The following is a 16,494-nucleotide window of genomic DNA, read 5'->3' as shown; positions in this document are numbered from 1 at the left end:
TTTGAAGTCTTCATCAAGGCAAGAGGTATCTATGGCCTTAAATTTGCCGCTCAATCACACTGCTCTACCTCTGACCAATGCAATTTTTTACAGTATAATTATTTAAAAATTGATAAATAAACTTTTCATAATGCTAGAAAATCTTGCAAGAAAGTAATATCTAATGCAACCATTCATTTCGATAAATGATTAAAATCTTTTATAAATCTTTTATCTTTAATCGGGTTTGACCAATTGGGATTAAGCGTGTTCAAGTTAAAATAATTTTATAATAGATAATTTCTTGGTAAATTTGAATATAAATTTATATATCATTTGAAAAATGATTAAATTTAAAACAATATCAATAAAACAAAAAAGTAGAATGTCAATGGAATTGGGAGTTACATCATATCATTTACAATACTTCAAATTATCACATCATGTGTAATTTCAATATTTTATAATTATTTCCAATATCACTCAATGTTAAAATAAAATTTATGAAATCCAACCCTATATTTTATCAGTGGTCCATGGCTCCACGCCACCCAAACAAAGAATACATATAAGTTTTTCGAAGGTTTTTAACAATGCTTTCTATATTGTAAATGATAAAAAAATAAATAAATAAATAAAAATACTCTCTCTATTATACACTTTATTTTTATTTTTTTAAATATTTACTGCTATATTTAGTTTCCTCCTTTTTTTTATCTGGATTTCCTTTCAATTATCTATAATTTAAAAGTTGCCAACATATAGAAGCAATAAAAGTTAACAATTAACATATGAAAGTGGCTTTCAAATTTATTCAACATTAAATTAAATTAATATAATATAATATTAAAATATATATATATATATATATAACGAGTTTAGCACTGTATATTCGGAGATTTAAATGCTCTTTTATTTTAGAAAATCAAAATAAAAAGTGAATTTGTGTATGTTTTTAAAAGTTTACTTCTTAAAATAAAGAAATAAGATGGATAAAAAATCCTTTAAAATGCTCTTGTTAATTTGTTATGATCATTGATGGAACAAGTTGTTTATATAGGAAGGTATTAAATCTAGCAGTAAAAAATGAAAAAAGGCAAAATGATTTTTACAATATTATTGATGCTTATTAATAAGTATAATAATGCTCATATTTTTCTTTGTTTGATTTTGGGATAAAACAAAAACTACCTACCTAATTAGAATACAATAGCTAAAATCCACACTAATAAAATAAAATAGCACCCTTGATGTTCAAATCACCATCAAAATTAATTCTAAGATATTTACATAGGCGTTTAAATTTGAAAAAGAAACAGTAGACATGATGAACTTTGAGTCTACAATAAAAACAAGGGGAAAAAAAGAGGCAAACCAAAGAATTATTAGATTACGTAAATGACAATTTTGTGCTTATGATATTTCAACACTACGCCATGATTCGAAATTTGAACGACTATATGTGGCATCTTCGATTTATTCCAGCAATATTCAATCAAAAAAAATATGATTTCACATCCATCGGCCAAGAGACAAAATCCATATCTCGATTCTACGTTTTCATAACCCAAAAAAAAAAAAAAATTAAAAAAAAAAATTCCCTAACAAATTTTCTTTACCCGTTGATTGAAGTTGAAAATATATAATTGAATTTTCAAATTTATATAATATATATATATATATATATATATATGTATTGGATTGGAGTAAGTATTTTAGGATTGTAAATTTTTTGTCCTCTTTTTTGTTTCCATTCTTATATATCAACTAATGATAAAATTTTATATCATCTTAAAAATAATTATATTTTTTCACCAATTTTATTTTATTTCTTTGATAATGTTTTTAAATAATGTTAATAGGGATGATAACAAAGAATAAAAAAAATTAAAAAAAAGACGGAAGATTTAGTATTTAATTTTAGGTTATAACTAACAAGGAGGAATTAAAATGGGCATTGTTTTGAAAGTATATATGGTATGGGGTTTTATTACTAAACTAACCTAACTTTATTTGATTAGCTACTAAAACACTCAATTATTGGAAAACAATAAAGTGTCTAGGTGATGTATAACCAACTTTTTTGTTTTTTTTGAAAAAGATGTATAACCAAAATTAAACTTTGATTTTACTGTTATTTTAAATGGGATAATATATATAATGCCAGAACTGCCACCATATGTGTATACATATATATATATATATATATATATATATTTTTTTTTTTTGGCTGAAAATGTATATATATATATATATATATAAAGCACATGCGGGTTAATGCATGTGTAACTTCTCCCGTATCACTATCAAATATATCATCACCATTATTATTTGTTAATATTATTACATAAGAAAAGGAAAAGTGAGGACCGTTTGGTTCCAAGGTTTGCTAGAAGGTAAGCACGTGAAGAAATCTGAAACCTTAAAACACTTCGAATTCACATACACACACAAACACACACACTAATTTCCCAAAGTTCTGACTTTATCATATCAATAATGATTCAGCGAACGAATCCAACTCAAGCTGGTTGTTATGATCTTCTGTCTTCAGAAGCTGAAGGTATTCCTCGTACAGCTTCTCTAGGGAGTTATCCTGTGTTGGTTCTTCATGAGATTGACATTCAAAATCTGAGCCATTCAGAGGATGTTGATGATGATCATCATCAATGACAAAGCCTACCCCACCATTATGATCACTTTCTTTGAAGTTGTTACACCAAGGTGTTAGCACATCGAAGCCTTCTCTTTCTTGGCTTGAAGACCCACTTGTTGTGTTGCATTCAAAGCTGTCATTTCTTCTTAGTGAAAAGGAAGTAACTCTAATGGGTTTTGGTAGATGAACTTTTGGCCTTTCTTGGGCTTGTACTTGTACCTCATGATGAGTACTTTTGCCCTTACTGGTCGTGGTCTGCTTCTTCATGTTATTGTTCTTGTTCTTGCTGTTTTTCTTCCTCTTGGGTGTTTCTTGGGCCGGCTCTGGTAGCTTTTTGTGAGTGTTTGGGTCGGTTCCTTGGCTTCTGAGCCGTTTGCTAAGATGGGTGTTCCAGTAATTCTTGATCTCGTTATCGGTTCGACCAGGAAGTCTACCGGCGATGAGAGACCATCGGTTGCCGAGAAGGGAATGCAGTCTGATAATAAGGTCATCTTCGTCAGGGGTGATATTCCCTCTCTTAATGTCCGGTCTTAAATAATTCATCCATCTTAGCCTGCAACTCTTTCCACACCTCAGAAGTCCTTCATGCAACCAAAGTCAAATGCATATAATTATTAATATGAACACCAACAAAAAATTAAATTAAAATTAAAAAAAGAAAAAACCTATAATAAGCTAATTTTTTTCTCTATTTAATTACTGAGATAAAAAATTGGAAGAACTAATGGGACTTAAATGCAGAGCAAAGCGAAATAAATAATAACACCACAATGAGAATGACTCTACCCGAGAAAATTCTTTGGACATTAGTTTTGGGGAGAATTTTAGTAGGGAAAAACAAAAAATTAAGAAATTAAACTAGTTTCTGTAGAAAAGAAAATTAAGATAAAAGAAATGAATGTATATATACCAGCTTTTTTAGGCAAAGATCTCCAATGGCCTTCCCCATGAGCTTGAATATACTTGGTAAGAAGTGTGTCTTCTCTGGGAGTCCATGGACCTCTATGCAACCCAACCTTGGAACAACAAGGAGCTCGTCCCATCTCTCTCTCTCTCTCTCTCTCTCTCTAGAGAGAGGACAGGACAGAGAAAAAAGTGCTTGTGGGCAGAGAATAAGAGGGGGTGAACAAAACAGGGAAAAAAAAAAAGAAAAAAAAAAAAGAGAGACTGAATGACTGATGCCCTGCAGAGCACAAACACTGATCGAAACCTTTGTATCCTTTTAAATCGTTAAAGTCAAATAAAAAGAGAAAAAAGTCAATGCACTCGGTAATTAGATTTTGTTTTTCCCTCCTCCTTGGTTAACACGAACAAATCTCTCTAATATATTCAATATCTTTATTTTTTTTTTTTTTGGAAATTAAAAGAAAAAAAAGAAAGAAAAAAGAAAGGGGTAATTGACTACCGGTGGCTGGCTTTGTACAAATCAAAACGGTTTCTTTCAAAAAGACATTTTCTATTTTGCTTTTGTTTTTGTTTTTGTTTTTTGTTTATTTTTTATTTTTTATTTTTTTGTATAATATAAATAAAATGTTTTTCGTTTTCGCTAGTGTCGAGGAAATGCAGTATTTATAACTTATAAGATGATTTTATTTTAGGCCAAATTACATATTTCTTGGCACCTAACTCAACGACCCTTCTTGCTATCTGCCCTTCTACTGCATGCATATATTATATGCCACACATTCCAAATACTTTGGGTTGGGTCATTGTTGAGACCGACCGCATTAGAAAAATAGTTACCGTTGTATAATATTATACATACCGTATTTAATTTAGATCACAACCATTCGTCATGTAGAAACTTATAAATGTTGAACTTTGACCATTCGTGATTCACTCATATCCCATCTTAAAAAAAAGTCCTCGGTTTGAAATCGTCCACCGGCGGAACCCAAAATATGTTTGTTAAGCCAGTCAACAAATTAGAGTTATATATATATATATATATGAATATAAAAAGAAAAATATCAAATTATGAATTTATTTATGTTGATGGGTATCATCGATTCACAAACTATATTATTATTTAAAATAGTATATCACTTAGAAGTAATATACCAATAGTTTATCTTTTATAATCATTTAAATATTAAAATTAATTCTTTAAAACTCATGATAAAAAAAAAAAAAGAGTACATGCAGTTTAATTTATATATATATATATATATACATGCAGTTTAATTTATATATATATATATATATATATATATAAAACTCTGATCTCTTTGCAAGTACAGTGGCTTTTACGAAGAAAATTAAACTAATTAGTGAAGGACCATCTCCATCAATGTATGGTAAGGCACCTGATAAGATTTGCCTTTTAAAATTAGTGATTAGTTGCAATCGTACTTTTGATTGAAAGCTTAAAAGAGTTGAAAAAATTATTTTCAATAAAAAGCGTAATAAGTTAAATATATTTTCCATTTAATCATCAACGAATGAGGGACCATTCCTGCATATTAGTGAGAATGATCCTTATAGATGTTACTCTATTCGGATTGTGCAATTTCTATCTTTTTGGTATTTACCAAAAAAAAAAAAAAATTCTATATTTTTGGTAAGCAAAAGGGAAATATTACACAGATACATATTCAAAATAGTTGGGGGTCTTAATTATTTTTGTTTATATCTATATATATTGGCTGTTTTACATTAGGCAAAACGCAGAGCGTGTTGAAGTGGCTGGACACACCACATCATGAATTGATGTTACACACCGTGCTAAAAGCTAGCTGTACTACCTAGCTCTTTATTTTAGCTTTGTTCCAACTTATGAGAGGTATTGCCAAAGATGACTGGGGCTAAATATCTAATCTGACTATGTACATGAAAAGAACACTATGGAATTCCATCCCCCCCAAAAAAAAAAAAAATTAATACTATGCAATTTGCAATGTTATATATACAAGGTCAGTTCCAAACAAGTGGTATGTATGTACATAAAAATTTCAAAAATCAAACAAATATGTGTATATGGGATAATTGTTCTTTTGGAACAGTCAAATTTTCAATAATTATTACTGATAATTTTCAATTTTGGGTTTAAAATGTGATGCTAAAATCTCTTCTTTTTAATTTCTTCTGGGAAAAATTTTACCTGGCTTTATGTGGTATATCACTTCCGACCAGAAATGTTCATGTTTATTAACACCTCATTATTAGAGTCAAATATATATTATCAGTAGGCCGCACATCCTACCTTCGCTTTCCTTCGCACGTTCAATCTTTGCTATTATTATTATTACTATTAATTTTTTTATTCATATCTTTTCTATAATTGCCCATCATTAATCAATTTTGTTATTAAAGCTAGGAGTGGGTTTCTTTCGTTCAATTTTCAGAATAATAGAAAATAATAATAAAAGAAACAAGAGAAGGCTTTTTTTTTTTTTTTTTTTTAATGAAGAAACGTGAGAGGTTTGTGAGACCCCATTAAATTAAATTGTTCGTGGTTTTGCAGTGGTAGCGTACATGCTCCCAACTGTGAGGAGAGAAAGCAGGCAGAGAAAGTCAGGAGTGGGACCTTTGTGTATTTGTATTTGATCAAACCAAATAAAATTGAGTTGGTAACTTATTCACTCATAATTGAAATATCACATGGACAAATTATGGTAAATAATTAAAATTAAAAAATTTTGAAAAACGACAAAAAAAAAAAAAAAAAAAAACTCAATCATTCATGTGGGATCACATACATTATTCATTTGTGGCCCACCTGGGAACAACTCCTGACAACCGGTAAATGTCTATCGTTCCTTGCTAGGTCCTACTCTCAGTTACATCCCAATAAATACGCGTGATCCTCCAATTCTATGTTAGTAAACTCCAAAAAACAAAAAATAATAATAATAAAAATAAAAAAATTCAAATTTATATATGCTGCATATCAGCATAACATTGGGCTTGCTGTCTAGTAGTTTAGTTATTCCTTTTCCTAAAGTCTAATTTAAATCACTTCAAAACGTTCAAAATGATGATATACGCTAGTTTATTAACAACTATAACTGTAAAACAAAAATTTTTAAAAAGGAAAAAAATATCAATTTTCTCAGTATTTTGAGTGCAGCACTAAGCATTTTGAGAAGATGGATGTGAGTGAGGTGAGAGGGATTAAAACTATAAATGACGATCATTCGGTTCCAGACAAAAGTTACTAAGCACTTGAGGAGGCCAACCTTTAGTAAGCATGGAAGAGTGATGAGGGAGCAGAGCTAATCAACTTGATAAACCATCCCAATGATGTGAGAAATTTGGGTTAAATATCACTAAGCGAATTTGAAAGTTCAAAACGATAACCAATGGGTTCCGCACGTTGGCTTTACATTGGAACCGCATATATGTATATCACTTTCCTACCCAAAACCCAACGCAACCTAACACTTTTTTCTTAAATAAGTTATGATCCGTAAGCACAAAATTGCCTATGTTTCATCCAAAGATAAGAAAATTACTCATTCTTCTCAATTTCGATAATTAAATTAATTATCAGTTATACCTTTTTAATCTTTTTTTTTTTTTTTTTATCCGTCAAAAAAAATTAAATTACTCACGAAACTGAGATCTTCTTCAATCTCATGATCAAATCTTCTTCATAAACAATTTGATCCCAATTAGCTCTCTTTCAAGCTTGCTCACATTCTTCAGTTCTCTCCCCAACCTCAAAGCCTAAGTCGTGTCTGCTGCAATCATTCTCTGTTTCTTATAATTTGCTTAACCTTCAATCAATCCTTCTCCAATTCTTTTGATCCGCTCAAGCTTCAACAAATGATGTTAACGTTAGCTATGGTGGAAGCTCTTCAATTGATGATCGTACTGGTTGTGATGGAACCCAAGTTCGTAAGGAGACAGTTAATGGATGTGGTGGGTGCAATTTGAGTAAAATCAAACAGATGGAATATTGTTGTTAAAATATATATATATATATATATATATATATATATTTGTGCACCCTGGCCTGTCCAGAAAGGGCTCTCGACATGGGTGCGAGATAATCTGTATCCCATATTAGTTTGAGGTTGAAGACGACATTCCCCGTCCACATTGCAGATGGGGCCCTTATCATGGGACGGGATGTGTAATTGAGTGAGAGTATAGACAAAATCAAATAAAATTACCCTATCCCCATCAAGGCCATCAAGGAGGGACCCGGTTCATAGGGAGGGGACGAGATAATTTTATTTAATTTTGTTTACATCCCATCTGCTCTTCAATGGACACAGGTATGTCATCTTCAACTTCGAAGTGAAATGATTTTTCTCTCCTTTTTTTTTTTTTTTTTTTTTCTTTCATTTTTTAATTTTTATTTTAACCATTTAAAAATAAAAATAATAATCAAAATAAAAGAAATCTTTGAAACTATAAATATCGATTATACTGATTATATATTGTTAAATTTCTTAATAAGGTTTGACAATAATCGATACTGTAAAACAAATCCATTTTTTATGGATTTATTTAGGTAATATAAGAAGGATATTTTGAATATTTCATTCTATAGAAAAATTGAAAGGTAGACAAAATTATTAAAAATAAAAAAATAGACATTTTTCTTCATTATGGGCATTTTTATGTTTTCCCTCTCCGAAAGTCTTGCCGGCTCACACCACATAAAAAATCCAATCTTGCTTCACATCATTGGGTATGGAGTATTTCAGATTACAGAGACGACCAAGTTTCCTTATACGCCCCATTAGGGAAAGATTCCAAATATTCTGTCAACAGCTGGTTTTGTTTAGGTGTTAGATGATTTTCTTCACATTAACTCTTTCTCAAACCCAAATGGTCACTCATCACTTTCGATTCACATCCAAGACTAACATGTATTTCCAACATATTTACAATGCCATCCCACAATGGATGCAAGTAATGAAGCTTCTTAATACATGTTGTATAAATATCACCATCACTTTCGAAGGAAATAAATTAAAGAATGTAATAATTACAATGACATTTTATATCTTCTTCTTCTTTTTTAACTGATCGGCCACATTTTTGACCCTCAGCCAAGGTACGGTATAAGAAAAATCGACACTCTTTTTTTATTTTAGTTCCATCGAGTATACTGTACACCCCAGTTGTCCCACCAAACAATCAACATTGCTACAAAAACTTTTCTCTAACAGAATGCTTCAAAGTTAACTACTTTCATCAAGGGCCTGCTGTGGCTGGGCATTATGTTCAGCTATCCAGATTATAAACTTCAGGAAATCAGTCAGATTGTGAATGCCTCTGGCCTCATACCTGGTTTCTCAAGGCTGACTTTGATACGATATAAACATGTGCCACGCCAAATTCAGCTGCTAACTTTCGAAAGAAATCATCTCCAGAAAATCTATGGTCTCAACATAATCAAAGCCGAATTGGTAATCCGTAATTTTGGAATGCTCTGATCCGTCCATCCCAGCCAGCAGTTACAATAACCATACCCCATGCATGCGGACAACCATTCATGCTCTGGCAAGATGATTTCAAAAGCTTGAATTGTGATTTACACATTGCAGATGACACAGACAACGAACTTGGGGGAGGAAGCTTCTCCTCTGGCCAAGTTGCAGATCCCTTGAGCACTAAAGGCTCCGAGAAAAATCGATGACTCAGCGACAAAGGACTGGATGATGAGAATCGCATATTTTGCAGTGAATCCTCTACCAGCTCATATTGCTGTGACCCTCTTTCCTGATCGTATCTCTGTGCATTGAAATGAGGATCAGGAGATGCTGATGCTCCCGATGTACTACTTGACAGACAATACTGGCTGCAAGTCATCCTACACCAAGGGACAGCAACTGAAGCATTGTTTGAGAAGAAACGCTCACAAGACCAGTGGTTCTTTGCTTGGGCCACAGGTCCATCATTGCTACTATTATTCCAGATATATACATTAGAATCCTCCCCTGCTGAAACAATATGACTCCCGTCGGAGGTGAAGCATGCAGATGCCTGGCTTCCTGCATTTTGGAGGCCTGAAATTGGAATATAAACAGAACATCTGAATAGAACATGTATTGATTAATATTCTAATGATTTTTCGAGTGACGAGCAGGTGACTAAAAATTCTTAAGAAAAAGAGGACTCCACATTGTTTGCATATTAACCCACACATTGCCATGAAAAAGCATCAATTACTTGTACATTCAACTGATTATTCGGCGTAATGGACCCAATTCAATCAGTTACCAGATGAGCAACTCAACATTTCAGAAAATAACAAGCACCAAGACCAACCTCGGTATTTGCAGATAACATCAACTCCACAAAGAACCCGAACTTGTGAATCAGCAGATGTAACCAGTAGTTTGCTCGGGTCAGTTGGAGAAAACTGTGAGACATAATAGAAATTCCATGCATAAAATGAATTCTAATAAAAGTAAGAAGGAATTGGAGTGAATCAAATAATTGATGGAAGAGGCACCAACCTGAAAACCAGTTATCCTCTTGAGTGGTGACTTCTTCTTACCCTGCAAGCATATTTGAGCGTACAATTGCAGACGATTATCTGATCCAAGAAAAACACAGTGGTAAATATTCAGCATAGCAACCTCTCCTGCATATGTTAAAACATATGCATACTTTCAAGGATCTGAACAGGATTTCAAAGTACACAACAATTCCAGCATCAATAAGATCAACGAAAATCAAATTTTCTCACTTCACATTCCTCTCTTGCAAGTAAACCCAAACAAGGTACTAAAATAAAGCAATGCAGGTGATAAATTTGGATGTAATGGCATCTTTATATGTAATGTGCAGGTTCATAGTATGAAAATCAAAGTTGTCAACATCCTAATTCCAAGCACAGGAAACGAGGCACATGGGAAATGAACAAATAGGAAAATGAGGTGAGACTTCAATTTCAACCTAGACCTCCAAAAACCAAAAGTTCTAATTGTTAAGTAAATTTTTAAATGTACCCATACCTGATGCATCATAAAAGCGGCAATCACCATTCATGGAGCCAATAATTCCTCCCTGCATAAATAAGCCAGCTAATTAAAAAAAATTGATGGAATTCTAATGCCAAAGCATCATTGCAGGAAAGTAACAAGAGGTAATATCTTGAAACCTTTCCATCAGGGCGATAACAGACAGCCGTTACTATTTCTGTTATATCAGTCCAATCAACAACTTGGCAACCAGAAATTGCCCAAATGCGTACTTTTCCATCTATAGAACCACTGATGAAGTAGTTATCATCTACAGGATTAAATTGAACACTTGTGACTGCACCAGGTAAAAGCATGAAGACAAAGAAATTAGAATTGTTAAAATTCAAATACTCCTACTGATTGTCACTCCATAATAAGTCTGATATGCCTCTACGCAGAATAAATTATAAGAAAAGTGCCAGAACAAGCACCGTTCACAAACCATAGTTATTGTGTGAAAATATTTTTAGGCACTGATTGTATCCAACTTGCCACAACCGTACAGTCTTGTCCATAGAGGATGACAACAGCTGCTGCACAAATTGAAATAGTCACTAGAAGTCGAACTAAATGCAAGAAAACAGGAAATAGTAAATAAATTCAGACAGTTCACTAACCTTGTTTTTTGACCATGAGAGGTCCAATACCGCACCACAATGCCCATGGAATTCATGGATTGGTTTATCCAATATCTGGAATAATTTTTTAGGGAAAATAACACAAGATGAATCAGATGTTTTCCTTGTATTCTTCAGTTTACCATTTTTCTCCACATGAAGGGGGACAACTTCACGTAGATAATTAATCCTGAAGTATGCACATGAAGGATCACTACAAAGAATGTCAAATTCATCCGATCTCTCTGATTCCATTACCTGCCATACACGCACAATTCCATCTTCACCAGCACTTGCAAGGTACTGACCTTCATGACTGAATTTCATTGCTAAAATTGAACCTTCATGGGCCTGTATATCTTGCTTCATATAAAGCGCTGATAATTCCTTAGATCGCTTCTTGTAAGACCTAACCTTAACAGTTTGATTCCTAGACCTTGCAACTGGATAGGAATCATTGCAATTCACAGTACCAGCTTCCACTTGTCTATCAACAATGCAGGCCACAACCCCTATTCTCCTCAACCACCCTTTCTTCACCTGCTTTCTAGCCACCTCCAAATTGGAAGTCTGTTCAACTTCTCTCCGCATCATCTGCTGAACCAAGGGGGATAAGCCAAGACTCCTCTCGAACTCCTGAACAGTAAGTAATGAATCTGAACCGACCTTGCGTAGTCTAGTCAGCATCCCATCCTCTCCCATTTCATCCACAATGAATTCTGTCCCATCATCCAAATTTCTGATCCTACAATTGAAGTTCTCTTCAAATGCCCGATCTAGCAATTCTCTAGCATCAGTTGACCGACAAGACATGGAAGAATGACTCGAGGAAAACCGATCATCAAATCTTGATGATCCTAAAACTGCACCACTGTAACTGTACTCAGTAATTCTATCAGTATCCACCTCCAATTCATCAGAAGATGTAATCTCAGGATCCTCTCCCACTATTTTTTTCTCACCTAAACCCATCCACCTTAGAAATTTGTTGCGCCGCTCACGAATGCTTACCGGGTTCTTAATCCAAACCTCATATCCTACACTAGCTGGAAAACTATCAACCACCCCATAATCAGAGTCGGTATTGTCAGGGCAATCGGAGCCCGAATCGGAAACAGAGGTAATGTCATCACGACTATCGAAATATGGATCCTCTTCCTCGCTCATGCTTCCCATCAACTCAAGGCTCAACCGTTCAACCCGTAAAACCAACACCCAACCCAGAAATTCCACCTATTCAAAGCCCCAGGCAGCATTCTATATACTCCCCACGAATAATCTGCCCAAAATTTTAGATCCCAGAATATCAAAATTCATTATTTTTCCATTACCAGTCCTTAAAATTCAGAATTATAAGCACACATACCGTCTAAAACATAGAAAATAATAATAATAATAATAATAATAATAATAATAAATGATAACAAGAAGCTTCAAACCAAACTCGGATTCCAACAACCACCTTTTTTTACATTAAGCACTTGAAAAGCAAAACTAGGCCTTTAGAAAATAAACTCACATTAACACCTAAAGTGAAATTATAAATTAAAATAGTACGAAAATGGAAAGAAAATAAAAAGAAACAAAAAACAAAAAACAAAAAAGCAGCTAATTCAGATAAATTAAGGCTATTTTGTGCACAATTTAAAAAAAAAAAAAAAAAAAAAAAAAGATACAAACAAAAAAATCATTTAGTGGGTATGGGGTACCTGGATTTTCGTTATTAAGTCCGCCAAACACAAGAAACCACCAATTCATCATCATCGTCATCATCCATCCATGGGGATTGGGGATTAACTTGCTCTTCCAATGTTTCTCTCTCTCTCTCTCTCTCTCTAGAGAGTGTTCTTCTGCCAAACCAAGCAGCCTTTAAAAAAATAAATAAATAAATAAAACACAAAACAAAATCTCGTGGGGGCAAATCCGGATATAGATAGTCCGATGACCGAGACCTTTTAAGACTCTCTTTGCGTGCGCCTACTTTGCTATTCTATCCTATCCACTTTTTATTATATAATTATTTTCTTTTTTTATTTTGTAACTAAAATTTTACTGTTTTGATGTAACATGGGGGTTGTTTGGTATGCACCATATAGTTGGATTGAGATTAGAATTGAAATTAGGATTGGATGGGATAATAATTAATTTAGTTTACGTTTGATGTCAATTAAATAGGACTAATTTTTTATATATAATCATTATTAAAATGAATATAAATTTCTTTTGAAACAAAAAATGAATTTAAATTATAATATAACTTATTGATTTTTGAATTAAACAAAATAGTTTAAAGAAAGAAAAAAGAAATAAGAGAAACAAAACTAAAAAAGAAGCTTAAAAAAAATAAAGAAATTGAAAGATAAGAAGAAGAAAAAAGAGAAACTAGAACTTAAAACTGATGCAATAAAAAAAATAAACAAAGATTTTTTTAAAAAAAAAAGATTTAAAAAGAGAGAGAGAGAGAGAGAGAGAATCAACGATAAAACAATTTTTGTGATATGATGGTTGTGGAAAACTATATCAATTACAACTTTTTTTAATATATTCCTTATCGTATTGTTTAACAATGCAGTTGTTGTTGTTTCTCGGTGATATGGAGTAATTATTTTTCTTATATACATATATAAGAAAATAGGATGAATATTATAATTTTGTCAATCCTTTTCAAGTAACGTTATTCGCATGGTTATCCATTTAAGTTATTTTACATAATTATCCACTTTTTTGCTCGCACATAGTCTCGTGGAAAAATAAAAATAAAAATTTCCCGGATTGCATAATAGAAAGTTTTTATTTATTTATTTTTTTAATTGCAATAAAAAAAAGATAAGGAATTGCTTTCCTCTAGAGAGAAAAATAAATAAATAAATAAATAAATAATTATAAGGTGGTTGATGCAAAAAAAAGAAAATTTGCATATAATGTCGAAGTCCCCAACTTGGATATATGGCCCAAAATAATACGTGCCAATCACGATACATGTGAAAATGCATGGTCTCTAACATTAAAGCACGCAAGCGTATCCTATAATAGTTGGGTATGACAAGGATATGATGGTTAGAAAAAACATAATGGGTGAGACTTGAGAGATTGAGAAAGTGATCGACCCAATTGGCCAATTGTCTAAATCTAAGTGGGTGGTGAGTTTAATATTGATATTTGACACATTTATATGAGGAACAGGAAAGCCGCTCATTTGTAGTTAATTTGTAGGCTGTCTGAAGCCTCTAAGCACATATGCATTGCATTTTTCTTTTAAAACTGTCCTGGTCCTTCTCTTGTTAATTTGCTGCCACCTTATAATTATATATTCTTTCTCCGAGGCTCACAAATTGAAGCCCTTGTTTTTTTGGTGAAACACAAATTGAAGCCGTTTTTGTGCTTTCAAAACAGTAATTATTATAATGGCCACCCAAAATAAAAACATTATATTATGGCCAATAAGGCATATATTAGGGAGCCACGTTTTGTCATTGTCCCAAGCAAGAATACCACGCGGCTTTGTGGTTTCACTTTTTTTTTTTTTTTTTTTTTTTTGGGTAATTTTGGTCATTGTCAAAGTTGTCAACTCCATTTTGGTCCCAAAGCCATGTAAACCAAACAATAAGGAATATACTACTATAATTAATTTGGTCACGTGGCAATGTTTTTTATTAGATAAATGAAAAAAAATACATTAATAATTCATCCGCCTGATTAAGCTTTTTAATTTGTATTTTAATTCGCTTTTACAAAGATAAAACGTACAAAAATAACAATGGGGCAGAATAATATGGCAGATTTCATAAATTTAGCAATTTAGTAACCTTGAATATTTAGCGTAAAGAGCCAGCCTACAAACATAGATATTTTTCTTAATTACTGTAGAAAATTATGTGTTTTTATTACCAGTATTTTGTGGTTGTCGACCGTCGTTGAAGCAAAGAACTTTATACATGGTTCTCATGCTTAGCACAGCAACAAATTAAGGGTGTTGATTTTGATGTCTTTCAGTCTAGCTACATAAATCAATCAAAAACAGTTTTAGAGTTTGAAATTTATGGTTATGGCCATGAAGATATGATAGATAGAAAGTGTTTTGTTCTGCAAGCAACCGGCCATGTTCCAACAAACCATTTTCAATTTCTTCACTTTCAGACACTTCATAGGTTTTCGCGTTTGACTCTTAATCTGTGTTTTAGGTGGCTAGCCCTACAACTTGTTTTTTTGGAGCTTTGCTCATGCTTACCGACTCACTGCTTAATTTGTTTTACCTCTAGATCAGCTAGACACATACAAACATATATACAAAAAAGAAGGAAAAAAACGCTTAAAATTAATTCAATATATATGGTTTGGCAAAAACGGATATAGATCCATAGATATGAACTTCGTTTGTACCTCAGTATTAAAGAAACGCTATTGTAAAAATTCCAAACAAAGTTGGTTTTTTTTTTTTTTTTTTTTTTTTTTTTTTTCCTTCAGTCTGTCGCTGACTGAGAGGAGTAAACAGAAAATCTATTATGTATGAAGTGCTTCAAAATGAAGGCGACCGGCCAAATTTATTGTTAATTGTGATCATACTGACCTAACATATAATGAATGATGAAAAATATATATTATATATAGTCCAATATATATATATATATTTATATATCCCATGTCTAGATACATACGGATTCAACATTTGTTTCTTTTCAACCAAAAAAAAAAAAAGATTCAACATTTCTTTCTATTATATATAATTGACTCGCATGGTCATCGTCATTTTCATTTTTTAAGTTTGGCATGTTTTGCGCATGCTTTTGTCATCTTAATAGCTTATATTCTAGCTAGCTATAGTACTGCCTATCTAATTTGAAAATGTGGCTCCATTAGTTTTTCTTTTATTTTATATATATGCTTACGGAGTAGAGGAGGGGTAGGTGTATATATATATATATATATACATGATGAAACATATATATATACACACACACACACACACATATATCTTAATATATTGATCGATCCTAAAAGAAAAATGGAAGAAAAACAAGAAGCTTAATTATTAGCTATAAGATATGTGATGCTTTACCTAAATTTTGATTCTTTTATAATATGTGTGTGTGTATGTTTCAGAAAAGATGTGTGGACCCTAGAATGTGCTCAATCTTCAATGCCAATGGCTCCTTAGATTTCTTGTTATCGTAAGAATTGTGCCGACGAATACTATGATTCTAATAAGAAACTTTCCGTCGTTATAGTTTTTCTGTAATTTTTTAGTGGTTTAACATTACTTTTGTTTATTTTTAACATTTTCATATATTTTGACATAACTATCCAAGCATTCTAT

General features: G+C 32.3%; 2 protein-coding genes across 8 annotated transcripts; both read right to left on the bottom strand.

Moving 5' to 3' along the window:
• Nucleotides 1-2,279: 2,279 nt before the first annotated feature.
• Nucleotides 2,280-4,066, bottom strand: LOC107423630 (myb-related protein 308). The gene is made up of 2 exons (XM_016033215.4): nucleotides 3,546-4,066; nucleotides 2,280-3,216 (listed from the first exon to the last, which is right to left on the bottom strand). Exons 1-2 carry the CDS (start codon nucleotides 3,676-3,678, stop codon nucleotides 2,468-2,470), a joined length of 882 nt encoding a protein of 293 aa, XP_015888701.3. The 5' UTR covers nucleotides 3,679-4,066; the 3' UTR covers nucleotides 2,280-2,467.
• Nucleotides 4,067-8,402: 4,336 nt separating this feature from the next.
• LOC107423670 (uncharacterized) lies at nucleotides 8,403-13,149 on the bottom strand. Of its 7 annotated transcripts, none has more exons than XM_048478996.2 (9): nucleotides 12,890-13,147; nucleotides 11,439-12,459; nucleotides 11,181-11,255; nucleotides 11,006-11,096; nucleotides 10,701-10,858; nucleotides 10,555-10,606; nucleotides 10,054-10,133; nucleotides 9,863-9,956; nucleotides 8,403-9,600 (listed from the first exon to the last, which is right to left on the bottom strand). In XM_048478996.2, the coding sequence occupies exons 2-9, from the start codon at nucleotides 12,354-12,356 to the stop codon at nucleotides 8,987-8,989; spliced, it is 2,082 nt and encodes a 693-aa protein (XP_048334953.2). In that variant the 5' UTR covers nucleotides 12,357-12,459; nucleotides 12,890-13,147; the 3' UTR covers nucleotides 8,403-8,986. The 7 variants fall into 7 exon arrangements, with proteins under 7 accessions (XP_048334953.2, XP_048334954.2, XP_048334950.2 ...); XM_048478997.2 differs by having other exon boundaries at nucleotides 11,006-11,093; XM_048478993.2 differs by having other exon boundaries at nucleotides 8,403-9,585; nucleotides 11,181-12,459; nucleotides 12,890-13,149.
• Nucleotides 13,150-16,494: the final 3,345 nt, after the last annotated feature.

This window comes from Ziziphus jujuba, chromosome 7, assembly GCF_031755915.1.
Source record: "Ziziphus jujuba cultivar Dongzao chromosome 7, ASM3175591v1".
NCBI lineage: Eukaryota > Viridiplantae > Streptophyta > Magnoliopsida > Rosales > Rhamnaceae > Ziziphus > Ziziphus jujuba.
This window is presented reverse-complemented; position numbering and strand designations above follow the sequence as displayed.

What these genes read in the sequence shown, in the direction of transcription:
- LOC107423630 (XM_016033215.4), bottom strand. Translation starts at nt 3,678, where the DNA reads ATGGGACGAGCTCCTTGTTGTTCCAAGGTTGGGTTGCATAGAGGTCCA. An exon ending in ATCTTTGCCTAAAAAAGCTG is followed by an intron (nt 3,217 to 3,545) that starts GTATATATACAT and finishes GGTTGCATGAAG; the next exon opens with GACTTCTGAGGTGTGGAAAG.
- LOC107423670 (XM_016033275.4), bottom strand. Translation starts at nt 12,356, where the DNA reads ATGGGAAGCATGAGCGAGGAAGAGGATCCATATTTCGATAGTCGTGAT. An exon ending in AGAGGATAACTGGTTTTCAG is followed by an intron (nt 9,957 to 10,053) that starts GTTGGTGCCTCT and finishes TATGTCTCACAG; the next exon opens with TTTTCTCCAACTGACCCGAG. An exon ending in TGTTATCTGCAAATACCGAG is followed by an intron (nt 9,601 to 9,862) that starts GTTGGTCTTGGT and finishes TTCCAATTTCAG; the next exon opens with GCCTCCAAAATGCAGGAAGC.